General features: G+C 43.3%; 1 protein-coding gene and 1 non-coding gene across 2 annotated transcripts; one reads left to right on the top strand and one right to left on the bottom strand.

Moving 5' to 3' along the window:
- The first annotated feature begins 9 nt into the window (after positions 1–9).
- LOC146548404 (E3 ubiquitin-protein ligase RNF139-like) lies at positions 10–14,258 on the top strand. The gene is made up of 6 exons (XM_085261551.1): positions 10–1,715; positions 2,992–3,647; positions 6,427–6,574; positions 6,692–6,798; positions 8,715–8,966; positions 10,159–14,258. Exons 1-6 carry the CDS (start codon positions 1,553–1,555, stop codon positions 10,939–10,941), a joined length of 2,109 nt encoding a protein of 702 aa, XP_085117677.1. The 5' UTR covers positions 10–1,552; the 3' UTR covers positions 10,942–14,258.
- An 896-nt stretch (positions 14,259–15,154) lies between these two features.
- trnal-aag (transfer RNA leucine (anticodon AAG)) lies at positions 15,155–15,236 on the bottom strand. Its single transcript has one exon. It is a non-coding gene; the product is annotated as a tRNA-Leu (tRNA).
- Positions 15,237–20,163: the final 4,927 nt, after the last annotated feature.

Below are 20,163 nucleotides of genomic sequence, written 5' to 3'. Positions count from 1 at the left end.
CTCACCGATGTGTCATTAATATTCTTTTATGAATCTGTTTGTGCGCCTCAGGACAAACCACTTATACTGTTATATTATTTGTGTTTACAGTCCTCTGTTAATGCACAATAAACATATTTTTTTCATAAGGAACACATCAGTTGTTGTGTTTAGAAAAACATAAATGTTAATGAGTTTATTCAAACCACACAAAAAGCTTTGATGTTTGTGATTGTTCAAGTACCCCTACAGTGCTTTTGCTTCAGATCATCAAACAAGTTTTAATATTATACAAAAGTAACCCAAGCAAATGCAGTTTTCAAATGTTAATTTATTAATATAAAAAGTTATACAAAACCTAATAAACTGGCTGTGCCAACATTTGCAACAAGAGCTAAAATCAGCCGTTTTCAGTACCTGGCCATGAGTCTTTGGCCAAATGTTCTTTGCAAAATGATTTTAATTCAGTCAGCTTGTTTTAGAGTCATGCTGAAGTCCATCAAAAGCATTCTCAGAGGTTTGTGTTTTTAAGCCATGCAGGGGTGGACTTGCTGGTGTGTCACTATCATTGTGCTGCTGCATAACTTGAGCGCTCTTGAGCTTGAAAGACTTTCTGGAAGACAACAGAATTTATGATTCTATCAGTTACGGGAGTCATCCAGGTCCAGAAGCAGCAAAGCAGCCCCCGACCATCACATTACCGCCACCGTGTTTGACTGTTTATATGACCTTCTTTTTATGAAAAGCTGCCTTAGTTTAATGCCAGATGTAACAGTATTTGTATTTGTACCTTTCAAAAAGTTCAAGTTTTTAACTTTTGTCTTCAGTTTTCTCCGTCCATAGAATATTTTCCCACAACTTTTGTGGATCCTCGAGATGTTCGGAAATCCCAAAGTCTTTGAAATGTGTTTGTTTTTAGCTCAATAAATCAAATACGATAAGACACAACAAATATCTCAATAAGGTATAAAAACTAATCTGAAATCTAAATATAGTAAACTGAAATATATTTAATATACTTCTATAATGGTCTATTATATTAAGTCTGTGTTATATTTTATTTATGGATGTCTGTACTAGCAAACCATCCTCTGAAAGCAAAATAACGTCTACATTAAAACATGTAGCAAACAGGACACAGAAAAAAATGACGCTGTGTAATTTTATAGTTTGTAGAAATGTTACGTCAGCTGCCACGCCCACTGACGCGATACGTCGTAACAGCCTAGCAACTTCTTTGGTTTTTTTTTTTTTAAAAAGAAGTCAAGTGGCACTTTCACAGCACTGACAAACTGACATTTAGAGATGCCTTCACTGGTTTTGTGACAGCGGACAGCGCCGGGTCTGATGGGGGCGTGAAGTTTACCGGCTGCCGGCTGTAACCCGGAGAAGCAACAGGAGGTTGAGGTGGACGAACATGGCGGACAGATGCAGGCTTCCAGCTGCCAAGTAAACGTTGGGCAAAGCGAAACTGAAGACGAAGGACGGCTGCCGGGTGACTCGTCACGTATTTCAGCGTTACATGGATAGCTGGGTCCCAACAGGACTGTAAAAAGCCCTCCGCTAAAGCCGTATGGCGTCCACCCAAGCCCGGATAGGCCAGCAGGCCTTGGTGGTGCTGGATGTGGCTCTGCGAGTTCCATGTATTTTTATTATCGACGCCATTTTTAACTCTTACTACGACCCTGGCTCGGGCTGGGCCGGGGCGATGGGGAAGGTGTTTGTCAGAGTCATGGGTAAGTATTTTTAACATGAAGGAGCGCTTAAGTTTCCCTCAACAGCAACGAGCTAGCCGCGTTAGCCGTGACATTAGTCGGCTGTGTGGAGCTGTGTCACCTGTCAGATAGGCTAAAGCCGATTAAGCGACCAGCAATAACATTTACACAGGGCAGATCCATCTGACACGCTGCTTAACTGCTTCACCTCGACCCTAATTTACTCTGCTTTGGCGCCATCAGCTCGCAAGCTAGCTAGCTGGCTAACGTCAAGGTGTGTTGTCACAAGTGTGATTTGTGGTGTCACGGATGGCCTCAGAGGCACCTTGGACCCAGATGGGTCATATTCAGGTCCTTCTTCCTGACAAAGCTCGCTTCTTCTCCTCTAACTGTACCCAGAGAGCTGCTCTCTGGTCTGAACTCTGTACCTGTGACTTTATATCGACGTGTGTTGACCTGGTGTCCCACTTTATGCACATCATTTGTATGTCTTGGCACTTGTCATATTTTCGGACAGGGGAATTACATTCTGGACTAGTGCTGTGTAATAACCAGAGCTACTACTAACAAAAATCTGTTTCACTTTTTATTTATTGATAGAATAAGTCTGTAGCCTGACTAACTTTGAGTTTCCTCTACACCCCGTAATTCATAACAGCTCCTCGTTTTCATCACTGTGACAGAGTAAAGCTTCTCTGTGTTGAGTCAACAAACAGGTTATGTACCTCAGTTTTCCAGTTTGCAGACCTTTGAGCAGCTCGGGCCATCTGAAAGTGTTAGCCAAGAGCTCTGGGTTTGGATGGACAGGAAGTGAGATTAGCTGTTGGGTTTGCTTCTGTACCCGTGTTTCTTTATGTTTAGTACAGGAACAGAGACTCCATAGTGCCAGATGTTTGAACAACTTTATATTAAAGCAGTAAGGCTCAGGTTGGTTGAGGTCCTCTACAGTATGTACGATCAGTTTATCATAGTGTTATCAAATGCACACGTAGCATTACGTGGACTGTGAAAGGCATTTCTTTGTTTGTTTTTGTTCTTATTTGTTTTTCTATTTATGTTATATTATGTATGTTGCTTGTTCATCCTTTGACTTATCAGGATTACTCAACTCTATGCTGATTATTTTGCTCCAAAATTCTTTAATGTGCAGCATCTGTTGTTTTCTCACAAAGATTGATCTAAATACTCACTATAATCAGACAAACTTGGAAGCTACAGTTAGCTGACATTTGTTCAGTTTGCAGTGAGAAATATTTGCCTTTCCTGTCTTTCTGACTGCTTCTCCGGTGTGTTCCAGGTGTCCTCATCTCCACTGTGGTGCTGCTGCTTTCTCAGAAAGCCTTGTTTAAGTTCTACACTCTATTCTTTGCTGTCCTCCTTGGCATGGCAGCAGTCCTCATAAACTACTACGCCACCTCCCACATGGACTTCTACAACGCCTACTACAAAGCAGCGTTGGGCTTCAGGTTGCTGCCTAGAAACGGGCCGACGCTGTGGCTGGGCATGGCCGCCGTCCAGCTCGTCTTTGGGATTGGCTATGTGTTCTTGCTTAACCTCCAGTCGGTGTTTGCTGCGCTGGTGGTCCTGGACATCATGATTCCTCTGTGGGGGCTGATGATTGAACTTCCTGCAGATGTCAGGCATCTGGTGGCAATGTTCTCGGGCCTGGTGCTGGCTCTCAGCACAGCCGTTTGCCTCGCCACGAGGCTCAAATGGTTCTACTATTCATGCCGGTACGTCTACCTGCTCGTACGGCACATGTACAGGATCTACGGACTCCAGCTGCTGCTGGAAGACACGTGGAAGAGGATCAGGTTCCCTGATGTGCTTCGAGTGTTCTGGCTGACCCGGGTAACAGCCCAGGCACTGATACTGGTTTACGTGGTGCAGGCGGTGGGGAGAGAGAGCGGAGATGCCACAGGTGGAGCTGCAGATGGGAGCTCTGATGCACAGGTAAATGCTTTTAGATAAAAAAAACTTCACTTCTAGGACATGTTTGCTATATGATGGTCACTTCATAAGCAAGGTAAGCTAACAAGATGTTAGCCACAGTGAATTGATATTTGGTTAATGACCTTATTCAGAGTCTTTGACATATCATAACGTTTACAAAAGTCATATATTTGTTTGGGGAAAGAAGTTTTCCTTTTGCAGCCCCAGGCGCCCCTGTTGGATTTCTGTAATTATATCTAAAAATTAGTTATATATAAATAATTATATCTAAAAATTAGTTCCTGTGTGTTTAAAAATATCTCTGAAAGCCTAAAATGTATGTAGGTGACCTCTACAGGTTTACTGTGTTCTGTAGCCAAGTAAAGTCCAGCTGGCACATTAGCTCTTTGCAGTGTTTTACAGATATATTAATGCACGAATTTCAATGTGAAATATTCTTTTAATAATTTATAAACAGTGTCTGATGTCTGAAGAGCAGTTAAAAATGATGCACACTACATAACAAGTAGGGGTGCAACGATACACAAAATTCACGGTTCGGTTCGATACGTTGGTGTCACGGTTCAATATTTTTTTTGATACAAAAACAATGTTCATGCCTTTTTTAATTTGTCATTTATTAAAATTATAAATATATATTTTAACTCAAAAGTACAGTTTTTAAATTTAATGTTGCTGAAACAACAAAGTAATAAAAAAATTAATCTATCTGATGGAGAAATCACTCATCTTTGGAAAATAGAGTTTATTACAGAAAAATGGCTCTTTCCAAAATAAAAGCTCTACTATACGCTTCTTCTGGGCTATATTCTCAGCAGCATATTAAACATATCATAAGGAGAATCATGTGCTAACGGCTGTCTAAATGACTCGGGTAAAGTTTGTAGCATGCGTGCTTGTTCTTTTTTTTTTTCTGCTTCCACTTGTCTTTGCACTAGGATGATGTCGGAGTAAATGTGCAGTCATATTCGTTGTGTTCCCACTCGTGCTGTCAGCGTTAATCTGAAAAGACGTTAACGCCACAACACGGCAAATCTCTGTTAACGAGCTACTGCGGATTGCCCCGTGCGTGGGGCTGGACGACGTCAACACGTTCACGAGCTAACTGCGCTAACACACTAGTTCCCCCCCATGTAACTGAGCATTGCGTGGCACATCCATACTGTTTTACTTTTGTCCATGACGCGCTTACCTTCAAAGTCATGCTTCACATGAAAATCAAAATAGTTCCAAAGGCCAGATCTGAATGAGGGTGGGGGAGGTTCAATTTGCCATGTTGCAAGGAGAGCTTAACTTCTATTTTGCTTGTACGGGTGGGCGATATAAACGATTTACGATAGAAACGATATAAATTTGGCCAACAATAGAGATTTTCACTATATCGCTCTATCGCGATAGCGCATGTTGATGATGTCATCAAGCTGCGCCTGTTTTGGTCGAAAGCATCGCAGCGGCTAAAACGATTATCATCTGCAAATTATTCCGGGCGACAGTCATAGCAAAAGGTTGAAGCACTTTTCAAATAAGGGGAAAGCCAAAAACTGCGCTTCCTCCACTTCTGTACCATTGATTCATTGATGCTGTATTCTATCACAGCTGCTCTGTTCCCATGTTGTTGCAGTATATTAATAACTAACCTTGTATTGTGGATGAATAATCTCAGTTGTTCCCCTGACTGATGTTTGGCCCGTGTATAGCATCCTGCTATGCGATTGCATTTGTCCCTGACCACCAGAATCCCTGAAGTTAACTTTTAATGAGTGGAAAAAAGTTGGCGTTCATCCTCCAGCTTCACTGTGCTAATGTTATGCTAACATAGCTGTTTCGCTAGCAATCACGTAGCACAACATGTTTAGGTGGAATCTAGCGAGCTAACGAGCTAACTTCCTGTTAACTTCTAACTCCGTTAAATGTAATAAATTTTGTTTTCATGGATGCATGGATGTTAAACTTAATTGTTACACCTGGTAAAGCAACAAAGCTGATGATTAAAGATGAAAGAATTTAGACAGTTTTTAACTCTCAGTATTCGTTTGACTTTGGGAGCTGAAGAGACGGAGTTTTGGACCCAGATTACCCCGCAAAGCTCCTGACTACGGCAGCCGTAATGCTCTGACAATCCATCAAGCAGTGCGGCTTACCAAAGTTGTACTAAAACATTTTTTAACAGATTTTTTAACAGAACAGTGCTTACTGTTCGAGGTCAGTAAGCACAACCAGAATTCATACATAAGGCGCACTCTCGATTTTTGAGAAAATTAAAGGATTTTAAGTGTGCCTTATAGTGTGGAAAATACGTTATACAGAAGAAAAGAATATATCGTGATATATATCGTTACCGCACATGCATCAAATTATATCGCGATATGAATTTTAGGCCATATCGCCCAGCCCTACTAGCTTGCCCTGCGCTCAGTGAATCTGCGTTCGACTATTCCACCTAGGCTGCACTGTCGAGCGCAGATCCACTGACACAGACAGCATCGTCAGAAGAAAAGTTGATAAAATAAATTGAAAATTTTGTATTGTTCGATGCATATACATACCGAACCGAAAGCACTGTATCGAACGGTTCAATATCGATACGAGTATCGTTGCACCCCTAATAACAAGGTCATAATTCTTTAACAACCTCATTTCTACTGAAGCTGCTTCTTCATGTTCTGTGTTGCTGTTAATAATAAAGTCTCACCTAAAAAGACTGCAGAGTCTGAACTGAAGCTTAACGGGATTATGAGTAAAGGTGACGCATGTACCTGTGTGACTGCACCGTTTTCAGGGTTACCTGCTGAGCTGGGATGTGTTCTGGGATCTCACGAGTAACCTGATCATCTCCGGCTGCGACTCCACGCTCACTGTGCTGGGGATGAGTGCTGTTATCTCCTCTGTTGCACATTACCTGGGTCTCAGCATCCTGGCTTTCATAGGTATGACTGAGATTGTTAGTTGGAGTGGTAGCAGGTGTAAAAGCCTTCCTGATTTGCCCTTCACGTAATTGTTTGGATGCTCCTGGAGTTGAGCACTTTCTTAATTTGAACCTTCAGGTTCGACTGAGGAGGAGGACAAGCGGTTGGGCTTTGTGGCTCCTGTCCTGTTTTTCATCCTGGCTCTTCAGACTGGCCTCAGCAGCCTGGAACCTGAGGAACGTCTGGTACGTCTCGGATTCGTGCTTCCAATTTACACCGTCAAAGCAGCCGGCAAACTGTTTTTCTCTCATTTTTTTTGGTGTTTTAGCCCGGGGGTGGGCAACACCAGGCCTCGAGGACCGGTGTCCTGCAGGTTTTAGATCTCACCCTGGGTCAACATACCTGAATCACATGATTTGTTCGTTACCAAGCCTCTGGAGAACTTCAGGACATGTTGAGTAGAGCAGGGCGATATGGCCAAAAATATTTATCACGATATACATTTGAAAATTTGCGATAACGATATAACCGACGATATAATTGATGCGAGACAAAATACTCCACAACATTACTAGCGCAAAAAGACAACCTTCCATTAATTTTCACTTAAACAAGAAGCTGGTTTTTATGTACATTAAAGCTTTATAAAAATGTAACAGTGCAAATGCAAATTCCTTGCTGAAAGTTTAACCAAAAGGCATTTCCAGTAGAAATGGGCTGACATATCCTGAGCATAACCATATATAATATCCACTGAAGTTAAAAAGAGGTGCTTTGCAACATTAAACTGTAGTGTGCAGTACGTATTTTTTGGACCATAAGGCACATTGAGCTAAACAAAGCAGTTAGATAAATCAAACTTTATTAAACTCATTCTTCTTGCTTCCTCCACTTCTGTACCATTGATTCATTGATGTTGAATTCTCTGGCAGCGGCTCTATTCCCATGTTGTTGCAGTATATTAATGACTAGCCTTGTATTGTGGATGGATTATCTCAGTTGTTCTCCTGACTGAAGTTTGGTCCGTTTACAGTATCCTGCCATGCGATTGCATTTGTCTCTAACCATGAGGAACCTTAACGTTAACTTTTATAAGTGGAAAAGTGTTAGTGTTCATCCTCCAGCTTCACTGTTTATGTTATGCTAACATAGCTGTGTCGCTAGCGATCACGTAGCACATCATTATATACCAGCTAGCCCAACTTCAGTAACCCTACAAACGTCACTGCTGTTTAGTTTCCTGCCTTCATTTATGTTGGAAGTGATAGCAGAACTGTACGTTTGAATTTTTTCAGAAATCTCTCAGTCAGAACATGCAATATCATGCTTAGGTAACTAGCGAAACTAGCGAGCTAACTTCCGCTAGCTTCCTGCTAACTTCTAACTCCGTTAAATGTAATAAATTTTGTTTTCATGGATGCCTGGAAGTTAAACTGAATTGTTACACCTGGTAAAGCAGCAATGCTGATCGTTTTATTAAAGATGAAAGAATTTAGACAGTTAACTCTCAGTGATGCTGCAGTGTTTGTTTGACCTGAAGTGTACTGAGTTTAGGACCCAGATTACTCCCAGATTTAAGAGCATCTTAGTCCGACAAATACGACAATAACGATGGCCGCTTGCATGTTCTGCAAAAAAATGTGCTTTGTTGTGTATCTGACGGACAAACACCAAACCAGTTCCACATCACAGAAGTTGCACCATTTTTACAAACCAATTCTGGTTCATCTGTTTCACTCAACAATCATGTGCGTATGAAAACAAAGGCACTGCGCATGCGCGTTTTACTCATATTCTATCGCGATATTTCATTTTCCTATCGTTGCCTAACATTATACCGGTATTACCGTGAACGGTATAATATGGCCCAGCCCTAATGTTGAGGTCATTTAACCATTTGAATCAGCTGTGTCGGATCAAGGACGCATCTAAAACCTGCAGGATACCGGCCCCTGAGGCCTGGAGTTTCCCACCCCTGTTTTAACCTCTGTGTGAATTGTTATGTTGCCCTCTAAACTACCAAAACATGTTTAATCATTTATACTATAAATGACATTTGCACACAGTAGCAGAGTTCACTGTTCCTTTTGTAATCCTGTATTCCTGTGTTTATAACGTAATAACTTCGTACACGTAACTTAGTCTTGGTTTTGATCCACAGGTCCGCCTAAGCCGGAACATGTGCCTTCTGCTCACCGCCATCCTGCACTTCATTCATGGCATGACTGACCCCGTCCTCATGTCTCTCAGCGCTTCCCATGTCTCCTCTTTTCGGCGGCATTTCCCCGTCCTGCTGGTGTCCCTGGCGCTCTTTGTACTCCCCGTGGTGCTCAGCTACGCCCTCTGGCATCACTACGTCCTCAACACCTGGCTCTTTGCCGTCACGGCCTTCTGTGTTGAGCTCTGCCTCAAGGTGAGCGCAAACAATTTATCTTTGACTGGAATGGATGACGTCCAACGTCTCCCACCGTTTTCAGTCTGAGATTTTTGTGTGTTATGTTAGTCAAGAGATCAAGAGTAATCAAACCTGTGACTTAAATAATCAAATGTGTAACAATAATGACCTGATTGATGTGCATATAAGAGCATGATTTAGCCCTACAAAGGAGTCAGTAAGGATTCTGTTGTCTGTTTGTCAGCGTGGGATTGAGTGGAGACTGATAGTATTCTGCTTATTGAGTTTATAGTCTGTGCCTACAGTTAATTAGTATTTATGTTCAATTACACTTATGGCTTCCAGCATTTATGAAAACAAGAAATAATCAGGATTAAATGATTACTTGTCTGGATTCCTTTTCACAGTTATGCTCTCGCTTTATGTTTTGTGCTAAATCCAACGCACCACTTTTCCTTTGCAGCACGTCTCTAAAAACCCAAACTCACTCCTCGACAGGCGAGGGGAGAGCCGAGGTGAGGGCCAGGCTTTGTCAGCAACAACAGTAAAACTGATTCAGAGAGGTGGACAAGGAACCACAGATACTGTTTGTAAATTCTTAAGTGTTGTGAGTTTGCATATAAAATGTTTCTACTGCTTAGAGACAAATGTAACTATAAGAACATGGAACCAGGCTCCTACATTCGATATTCTGGGCATGCTCACTTGACTAAAATTAGCCTGGGGACCCGCTGAGGAATGGCGAGTTTGTGGGTGTCGAATCGAAACTGTTCTGAAGGAGAGCGGCGACACATTTTTAGACTGTTTACTTCAAGCTTAGGGTCCAAAAACATTCCAGCTGTCACCAGAGGTCAGCTTCAGCTCCGTGTCACAGAGGATGTGTGGCTGTTGCATTTTTACGTTTGTGAATGTTCATTATTCAGGGAGTAAACTTTAAGGAACAACAATTTAAGTAACGATGTACAAACTTCAACTAAAACATGAATTGTGAGTTCAGGCGATCAACAGCATGCAGGATATTTTTGTTCTTTCTCAAATTAACTTGGAGCATGCAGTGAAGCATGAACACACACAGAGCAGAATTTAAAGGAGATTTTATCAAACTTCCCGTTGGCGTGCTCACTCCCTGTCAGGAGCTGAAACCGTTCACTCGTCTGCTTTGCTCTCTGCAGATTAAATTCAGCTCACGTTTCTGCTTCCTGCTCTCCAGGTGGTTGTGTCTTTGACCGTCTACGGCCTCTTCATGGCTGACGGATTCTCCAATGTCCTGTGGGAGAAGCTGGATGACTACGTCTACTACGTGCGCTCCACGGGCAACATCATCGAGTTCCTGTTCGGCGTCATCATGTTCGGAAATGGCGCCTACACCATGATGTTCGAGACGGGCAGCAAGATCCGCGCCTGCATGATGTGCCTGCACGCTTACTTTAACATCTACCTGCAGGCCAAGAACGGCTGGAAAACGTTCATCAACCGCCGCACTGCCGTCAAGAAGATCAACTCCCTGCCGGAGGTGCGCGGTGACCAGCTGAGGAACATCGAGGACGTGTGCGCCATCTGTTATCAGGAGTTCGCCACCTCAGCCCGCCTCACGCCCTGCCACCACTACTTCCATGCACTGTGCCTGAGGAAGTGGCTCTACATCCAGGACACGTGCCCCATGTGCCACCAGAAAGTTTACGTTGAGGAGGAGAGTAGAGACAGAGCCGCCTTTTCCAATAACAACGGGGGCTACGCTCCGCAGCAGGATGCCGCCGCTGCGGGCCCGCCGGCACCGGGGGATAACCAGCGAGGACAGCCGGCTGCAGAGATGCAGGCCAATGGAGTGGCAGTTGGCGCGCAGGCCGCAGGAGGAGCGGCGGCGCTGGACCACGATCTGCTGGAGGACAATGACAGCATAGAGTATGACGAAGACGAGTGGGGGACTCAGAACGGCAGCGCGCTGATAGAAGAAGACTATATCAATGATGACACAGACTCCACAGAGGACTGACGACAGAAGAGCTATAGATAAATAAACATCTATCTTTATTATATTTAAGTTAAGAAATGATAAAAGACATCTTAAGCATCTTAATTTGCTCTTGAAAAATGTCAGGGATGTCTTTCTTGTTAGTTTCTTTACGTTTTTGAGTTTTACTCTACAAGGGCTCGTGGAAAGAGTAACTGCTGCTCTCGTTGTGTGTGTGTGTGTGTGTGTGTGTGTGTGTGTGTGTGCGTGTGCATGTTGAAGCTGTATGACAGACCAAAAAACTCCCAACTACTCTGTTTATTCGACAGTATCTCCGGAGTATCGAGATCCTGATAGAAATCTTGCTATGTGGGCACAGCTGACTTTGCACAGTTTATTCCCTGATGCCAATCAGAACGTTTATAATACAAATAAACCTGAGACTATCTGCAGCAGCAGATTCTGCCTTGTTGGAGATGGTGGTAGAAGTGTTTTGTTCCAAATGGAGAAAAGACACAAAGCTGCACATTATTTTCTTTCTTTAGACTTTGTCACTTATGAGCATAAAAACTTATCTGGTTTGAAATTTAGCTGAGCTCCTCCTTCGGGATCCTTGTTTTGTGCACCTCTAGAAAGCTTTCAGATTGTCTGTTTTTTGTTTTTCATTGCGATCTGGTCTCTCCTGTTCTGACCACTCTGGGTTGCCTGTTGCATTTCCTCCAGTTTGTCAAAACCATGACTTAAATTTCATTTTAAGGAAGGGAGGGGAGAGCTGAGCTGGAGGCTTTTAGATTTACCAGTCCATGATGCTACAACCCTCACCCTGTGGCCATGACCAAAACAGGAAGGTCAAGAATACACGTGCCTCTCTTACATTTGTAGTGGGTAGGCTGGCTGGGCTTAGCCTTATGTGTGATTCATGTATTCTGTTGGCAGCAGAAGCAGTCACAGATAGGAGGAAATGGCAGTGCTGAGCAGCCAGTCCCTGTCATTGTGAGCTGCGTTGATGCATTTCTAGGGAGGTGCATGTCAGGTTATGGCACAGGGTCTCAAAACCTTTTGCAGTTACAAATGAGATTAAATACAGATGCATGCGCTTCACTTAAGATAAGAAGCTCAGAGTAAAGCCGCTGCTCGTTCATCTCAGGCTGAGGCAGCTGAGGTGGTTCAGGCGTCTGGTCAGAATGCCTCCTGGACTCCTCCCTTCAGAGGTTTTTCAGACACGCCCAGGTACGAGGACCCATTACAGCAGACCTATAAACAGAATTGTAAAGTGTTTCTGGTGAGGAGGATGTCTGCTTAGCCGGCTCCTACCACAACCCTCCTTCAGATAACGGTTGGACTGATGTCATGGAAAAAGTTACAGGGAGGCAAATCTGGCTAGTAGGGTGGGCGGTGGATGATGACGTTTTAGTGAAGGTGGTTTGTGCCACGGACTCTCACGGCATTACAGGAGAGCTTTGCATAGACAGGCGGTTTGACCTTGGTGGACAAATCCACCACCAGCACCGATCAGTAGTCCAAAACAGTGAGGCTACTGGAGCTGATGTGCTGCTTCAGAGACCTCATCCACACTGATGATTCTTAGTGTGAAAGTTGTCCGTTTGAAAATGGAGTTTTCTCTCTGCACTAGTTAAAGGTTCGTGGTTAAAATAGAGAAACTGTAAAAGGTCTGAAAGTACAAACCATGCTGAGTGGATCAGAGGTGCACGGGGGGGCTTAAGTGGGGAGCCTGGTGAAATTTAAGTTATGGTTAATATGCAGCCCTGGTGTGTGTGTGTGTGTGTGTGTGTGTGTGTGTGTGTGCCGACTTGTAATGTGATAAGATGGTGTCTTAATAATTTGGTTCATGTTCCCTCGTGGTGTGCTGCAGGGAAAGATGCTGGAGTGTTCATTAACGACAACTGAGGAGCGATTTCAACAGATTTTGAGCTCTAGTCATTCTGCTGGATTTGAGTTTTTAGAAAAGCTGTGAGCACAAACAGTCACGACTGATTCAGCTGTTTTTATTTGAATAGACGATTGATCCCCATCAAAGTTAGCATCTTTCACCTCGGTGACGTTAAATGTTTGATTAGTTTCCTGTGTGTTAAAATCTCCGACTTGCAGACTGATCACAGCTCAGGTTTGTGGTGAACTCGCTCAGCTTTTGTTTTTGTCCTTAAATGCAAACCGAGGATTTGTGAATGAAGCAGGAGAGCGAAGCAGTTCCCCATCAGCTCTGCACCGACCAGAGAAAACTGAGAGGTGTCTCTTTTTTTTTCTTTTTTTGTAAAGGTGACATCCTACTGTAATCACTGATATACCTCTGTCATTACTTACTACTGGTCTCTTGTGTGACCTTGCTTAGATTTGTGTACGTTATTGTACATTTAATGAAACAAACACGTGCACACGTTTCCCCTTGACGCTACTTTCTACATCATTCTTTTAAGAAATCAGTGTTGACGTTGGTTAAAAGCTTGTTTCAGACCTGGGAGCGGTTAATAAGAGTGTGAAGGTGTGGTGGAAAGCACATCTGAAGAGCTAGAGTCCAAAAATGTATTTGGTGAAATGATTGCTATGTTCAGTAACGGTCATAAAAATATAGGTGGTGCCAGTTGTTTTGCATTTCTTAAGGGAAAAATTTAAAAGAGTTGGATGAAATTTCTGTTCCCACACTGGTGGTTTTATCATTCACTAAATGCACATTTTCTTTCTAATCACTGGTACAGATTCCTTGTTGTGTCCGAGCTGCGAGGACGGCACTTTTTTAAAGGCTAAAACTGTGTTAGCAGCCACAGGCTGCAAGGCTGGAAGAAAGAAACTGGAAAAGATCCAGACGTGCAACCTCTGAAGGCAGTGTGCGATCATGTTGTTAAAAATTTGTTTAAAATAAGAAAATGTTTTTATTTTCCTGAGGTTTATACCTGCTGATCTAAAAATTTAAACTACTGGTCCAAAACGAAGCCCCGGCTGACTCGGCTCCCTCAGCGACTACAGAGATCTTTAATGTGAAACTGTATTAAAACTGGCTTTCAAGCACAACTCCACGAGTATTATGATGTGTAGACTTCCACAGCCCAAACGTTTTGAAGGCTTTGACTACAAACTTGTGCTCTGTGCTGTTTTAAAAAAAAAAAAAAAAAAAAGCTGCAAGGAATCCATTTAATTCTTGCTCGATAAGAGGATATGACATATGAGGAAGTGTTGGGTCTAATTTGATTGGAAAGCTGTGCTTTTTGTTTCAGTAATGAAGGACTTTGATTATTAGTTTGATTGTTCTGAAAGCTTTTTAAAAGGTGGAAGCTGTTCATTTTGCCTTTCGTTTTAAAAAAGAGATTTATGTAAATAAAATCATCTTTGATATTGCATCTGGACTCATGACGCCTTTAAGTGACTTCTTCATAAACACAGTAGAGCATAATCTAATTTTTTTATTATTATTATTATTTTATTGAAAGAAGGACTTGTTACAATAAAGTGCATTGATATTATTTAGTCGGGGAAAAAAAAAGACTTTTTCTTAGTCCTTTTGTTTTACATTCAGGTAACGAAAAGTGATCTCGAATTTTTAAAAAGAATGTCAACTTTTCCATTTTAAATATTTCAAAAACCACCTTAAACCAATCAAGTGTTGGTGGAGTTGGATTTGACACTTCCTGGTTATTAATTTTTTGCTGGCTGCTAATAGCTCTTGTAAGAGCTTTGTGTCCCCTCCCCGGACCGAGCCAGCAACCAGGCCCAAGTACAAATTTACAAAATTAATATCAAATTTTATCTTAAAAACCTCACACAGAGTCTCATGAATTCCCAGCCAGTGATTATTTAAGTTAGGGCAGTCCCAAAAGATATGGGAATGATGTGCCTCTTCTGATCCACATCTTCTCCAGCATTCTGCTGTCCCATTTTTATATTTAGTTTGATGAGGGCTTTAGAAAAATCGAATAATGATTTCAGATCTTGCTGCAGATTCTCGATTGGATTTAGACACCAGACAGAACCCGGAGTCTTGCCTACGTTGCCTAATAGAGCATAACTTCATTAAATGAAGGACTGTAGAAGTTTAGGTGCAGACAAGTGTGCCCACATGCAGTTGAGTCATTGGACCACAAGGTGGTGCTGTTATACTATGTCCTGAAAACGTTTTTCTTGCACAAATCACGAGTGTGAGACCACGCAGGTTGGTGGGGTCACAACATGAACCACGAACGTTCCCACCAGTGGATAACGTTTTTGTTTCCACTCACTGAGCAGCCACCCCAAAAATTATTCTTGGCAGCGGTGGGATTCGAACCCACGCCCCCGAAGAGACTGGAGCCTTAATCCAGCGCCTTAGACCGCTCGGCCACGCTACCGATGTGCACACGCAAACACGAGCCCCATCTGAACTGACAGGCTGATGAACCGAAGTATTTATAGATGACTTTGAGGTGAGAAGGTGAGGAACTGGTTTCGTTTTATTGTTTTATATGCAATATACTAAGAAATCTGTTATATGACGCTGTATTATTTCTGATAAAGCTACGCGTCGTCATATAACTAAGTAAGATCACCTCCAGCAGCAACATGAAAGTTATTCATGGTTCAATAATTCTTCTACTTTCAGCTGCTTTAGGACATCATAGGTGGCCCTCCTCTTGTGGCCACCACCTCCAAACCCTGCATCATACACGTCTTACTGTCATCCTGTAAACATCCTCTCCAGGTCGTTTGCAAACATCTCAGTCCGCAGAGACTCCTGCCTGAATAGTTGACATTGTTCGTCCGTAAAGACTACCTTCACCTGTCCGCTTCCTCGATATTTTCGCTGATAACCAACTTAGAAACACTCCTGGCTGCTGCACACGTTTTAATATTACGACAAAAAAAAGTTTTGACCGGATGCCATTATTTTATTTTGAAAGCCACCAGCGGAAGTGTGACTGCGGCTGTCTTGTTCGCCTTTTAGCTTGAACTTCATGTGCCAAACTCCTGACCACCGAGTCATAAAAGATCATGAGACTGCTGTCTCGGCAGACAGCGGGGAAAGAGGACATGTACGGCCGTTTGAAATTTGACCAAAGTTTTACAGAAACTGCTCTTAAAAGCACATTTTATCACCATTAAACACGAGCGAGCGACAAGGACCGACGGACGGCCAACTTCTCCCCGAGAGACGTGAAAGCGAAGCGAAGAAGGACCCTTCAGAGAAGTACTTTGTGTCTTAAAGACTGGAGGAGTCGCTCTTTTTGGCACCATGTTAAGGATTTGCCTGCAGAGAGCTTTCCGCCCGGCTCTCCGTAAGTTACCGAAGGCGGCGGGGACTGCGCGACACGCTCCGAGCTGCTGGATGGGAACACACGGGAGAAACGAGCCCCTGGAGCCTCTCAACTCCCCCACCAGAGCCAAAGAGTTTATTTACCGCCTTCACCCCAAGGAGAGGACGTGTTTACTACAGGAGCTGCAGATCTTCGAGTCCAAAGCACTCGCACAAGGTAAAGCAACGAGCAGCGTGGGTTAAACGTGGCACATTGAATGAGAGGTCACAGGTTGTCGGTGCAGGCGAGCCCACATTTCCCTCCTGCAGTGTAGACCAGCAATGATATACTTCTGTACCTCCCCAGGGTCAAACCCAGGTGTAGAACACTGTTGGGTGTTCGGTCAGGGGCCGATTGATTTCACGATGGGCGGGCTCTTCTATGTTTGAACGCTCCTGGTCATTGGGTGGAGTCTTTGACAGCTTACCCTTAAAGGCACACGCGGACTCACTGTTTCAATACAGTTGAATACACCAGGTGTTGCTAATTAGACGCCTAATTGACGTTTAAAGGCGTCATTAGAAAGAAAACAGTAGTAGTGACACCAGTTGGTCGCTGTGGGAAGTGCAGCAGTGTGCCAGCATCCATAGCTACTGAACCCTGCTGGGATTTGATGGTTTAAAGGTGGTTAAGACTTGAGACCGTTACATGTACACGTTGCATGTCATTGTGGCAGTTTGAATCTGTGACTGACATCATCAGGGTGTGACGAGACCTGCCAGCTCTGTCCCAGTCTGGGTCAACTGTTTGAGGCAGATAAAAACTGTCATTTCAGGTCTTCAGCTCCAGCCACTCAGTCATTTCTGACTGAAATACTGTAAACAGCCTCATTACCAGCCCCCTCTGTGAGCTCTGCAGTCAGCCTCGCTCATACTCAGGATCTCAGCCAGGCTTTCTGCCTCTTCAGCACAAATGGCTTTACATATAAACAGTGCGAGCTGCTGGTTGTCTTCCCTGTTTGTTTTGGTACAAAGTCATGTTCTGTCTTTCAGTGTGTTGTCTGGTGCATTGGCTCAGTCACACAGCATATTTTCTTTGTCGCCTGCCAGACTGCAGGTTGCTGGAAATCTCCTCACTGGCTGGTCTGTCCAGGCTGTGTAGCCACCTTAAGCTTGAAGACGAGCTAGTTTGGGTGCTCGAGCCAGATGTTGACTGTGTTGAGCCAGCACAGAAAGTGGGATTATATCCAAGTCTAAATTATAAGGAATAAAATCTTTTAAAGACTTTGTAGACCTGATATTTAAATTTTAACAAAGCCCAATAACAGAGGTTTTTTGTGTGGTTTTATTTCTGTTTTATGATGATATGAAAGTGTTTTCTATTTTATATTCTCCAGATTAAAAAAACGAACCACTGTAAAGCAATTTAAAGGCCCACATAAATGCTTAAATAATACCAATATTGATAATAATCCAGGGAAACTGGCAGAATCTTTAAAAGAAAAAAAGCTGAACATTTTTTATGATGTCGCTCTTCAGCTGTCGTGTGTTTTGGATGTTTTCCCACCAATGCTGTGTGCAGAAAATGACTCGCATCTTTACAAAGACTCAGAAACGTGAAGCGCAGAGAATCAGACTTACATTCGATGGAGGATGTTACTGATCTCATTACCACACTTGGAGTAATAAGTTTAAAGGAAACTATAACATGAATATAATGTCTGTCACATCCTGTCTGCCTGTATTTTCTCTTCCTGCTGGAGAGTTGATCCCCTGCAGCTCCCGCCTGTATTAAGACTTAATGCACCCGAAGTCAAATTATTCCTCAGCAAACTGAGGACCAAAATAATAAAGTGAATTATGCTCACCTAAAACTCACTTTGATCCTTTGTATATAGCTCACACTTTTAACTTAAGCTCAAATTCCAAGCCAACTGCCTCAGAAGATCACAGCGGTGTTCAGAGTTCTCCTGTGGGTTTAACGAGACCTGTGATTGAAGGTTTGAGACATATGGGCAGGTTGTGCCATTAAATGCAAAACGCCTGCTAACTTGTGCAGCAGTCATTGTGATGGTTTGTTTACATGAATGGTGGGATGACGTGTCGTACGGTTCTGTGTAAGAAGGAAGCAGCAAAGTGCCTTTGCTTTAGTGCAGCCATGCAGATGCTTTCTGTCGCTTCACTCCCAAATGCTGTTCCCTCAGCATTTGGGATTTTTGTGTACATTTGGTTTGTATTGAGGTGCTTGGTTTATGTGTCTGCACTTCACTGGTTTTTAGTTTTGTGGGCGTGTCCTCCAGGGTTAAAGGCAGTTGCATTCACCTGGAGATGAGCGTGCAGGTGGGGTGAGGGTTAAACGCTGTCTCGTTCATAGTTTTTGTTTGTGTGGTAGCCCAGAAGTGCATGTGATAGCGTTCTGCGTGTCATCAGTGTCTCCACGCTTCGCCCACTGTGCTTCCCCACTCATGAGTGAGGAGTGAGGACACGTTCAGGATTTGTCAGGTGATGCTGGGTAGGGCTGTTCATATAACGATATATATCGGATGACGATATAAAAACGTCTATCGTTTCATTTTACGCTATCGTTTGTTTCGTGGTGTCGCAAAATAAACTGTTTACGGCAATATTTTTGTATCGTTTTGATGGTCACTGTAGTGGCTATATTCATTTCTTAAACTTCTCTCTTTCTCTTATATTTAATATAACCACACTACAGACGGACAAGCGCCTGTTTTTATGCGTTGTCCGCTTGTTTATGTTCCACATAAACCTTTCACAATAAAGCTCAAGATCCTGTTGAAACTTTTCAAAATAAACTGAATCACGTGAAAGAGTATGCAGAGTATTTACGGATGAGAAGCCAAAAAGAGCCGTCAGGTGCTAAAAAATAAACCTTAGACTCAAACGTTAGAACAGGCTTTTCCCCGCAGCACGCCGTGTAATAAATACAAAGCCTTTTACTGAGTAGTTACTGGCAAGTGAACGCCTTACTCATAAGCTTACAGTGTGTGTGTGTGTGTGTGTGTGTGTGTGTGTGTGTGTGTGTGTGTGTGTGTGTGTGTGTTGACGTGTCTTCCAGTGTCAGGTTGTACATTTGTTGGGTGTGGACAGCTGGGCGTGCGTGCACATGTGTGTTGTTCTGTGTTTGACTCACGGGGTATTTACTGTTTGCTTGAAAGCAAATAAAGCGTCTCCACGTGAATGAAACCAAAACCACGGTGACTCATCGGAGCACCAAAATAGTCAAATCAGCTGCCCAGTCAGGAAATGTGAGTAATCCCCTCGAGTGTCTGGAAGCACTCTGTAGAAGCCACGGGAGATGCAAATATGGCATCCACTGACCAATACGCCGGACCTGCAGCACCCAGGGTGTGCTCAGTGTGTGGTTAGTGCCTCAAATACCTCGTGGTGCGTTTACAGCCTTCCTGCAGTCAACAGTACCTGTTCTCCCTCATTCTTATTCACAGTCAGATGATGCTGAAATGGTGAAATCCCGACACACTGAGAAGTAAGGCTGGGTCATATCATACCGTTCATGGTAATACTAGTATAATGTTGGGAAACAATAAGAAAATGCTGGAGCCGAACAAACTCCCTGATAACGACTGTGTGATGACTATTCTTCCCATCCCATGCAAGGCCACCTGGGTTGGCTGGAAGACTGTTTATCTAAGGCTGATAGGGCGAAGGACACTGTCTCAGTTGAACTATGGACACGCACACATACACTTACACTGATAAGCACTCACACATCCCCCCTCCCCTTCCAACGCCTTCGATGCTTGTTGCCTCCTGGGAACACGAGGCTGGTCTGAGCCCGCGCTGGAGAGTCGGCGCAGTGGCAGGATGGCTGCTGTGTTGCCTAGGATTACTCCTTTTCCCTACCCAACCCTGTTGCTGGTCACGTGCTCCATAATGTTGTGCTGTGGACATTTATGTGCTTTCTGTGCAGAGGAGTTTTTTTGTTTCCTGTTCTCGCCCAGCATGAGTAGAGGTCTCTTTTTTTCCTCTTGTACTTTCCCATTGTAGTGTCCATTTCAGTGGTT

Source organism: Mchenga conophoros, linkage group LG22 (assembly GCF_057382185.1).
Source record: "Mchenga conophoros isolate Kocher_MC1m ecotype Shallow Benthic linkage group LG22, M_conophoros_male_GT1.1, whole genome shotgun sequence".
Classification (NCBI taxonomy): domain Eukaryota; kingdom Metazoa; phylum Chordata; class Actinopteri; order Cichliformes; family Cichlidae; genus Mchenga; species Mchenga conophoros.
The sequence above is the reverse complement of the archived record's forward strand: the minus strand, read 5'-3'. Positions and strand labels throughout refer to the sequence as shown.

Coding starts and splice junctions, on each gene's coding strand:
- LOC146548404 (XM_085261551.1), top strand. CDS start 1,553: ATGGCGTCCACCCAAGCCCGGATAGGCCAGCAGGCCTTGGTGGTGCTG. Junction 1,716..2,991: donor GGTGTTTGTCAGAGTCATGG/GTAAGTATTTTT, acceptor GGTGTGTTCCAG/GTGTCCTCATCTCCACTGTG. Junction 6,575..6,691: donor CAGCATCCTGGCTTTCATAG/GTATGACTGAGA, acceptor TTGAACCTTCAG/GTTCGACTGAGGAGGAGGAC.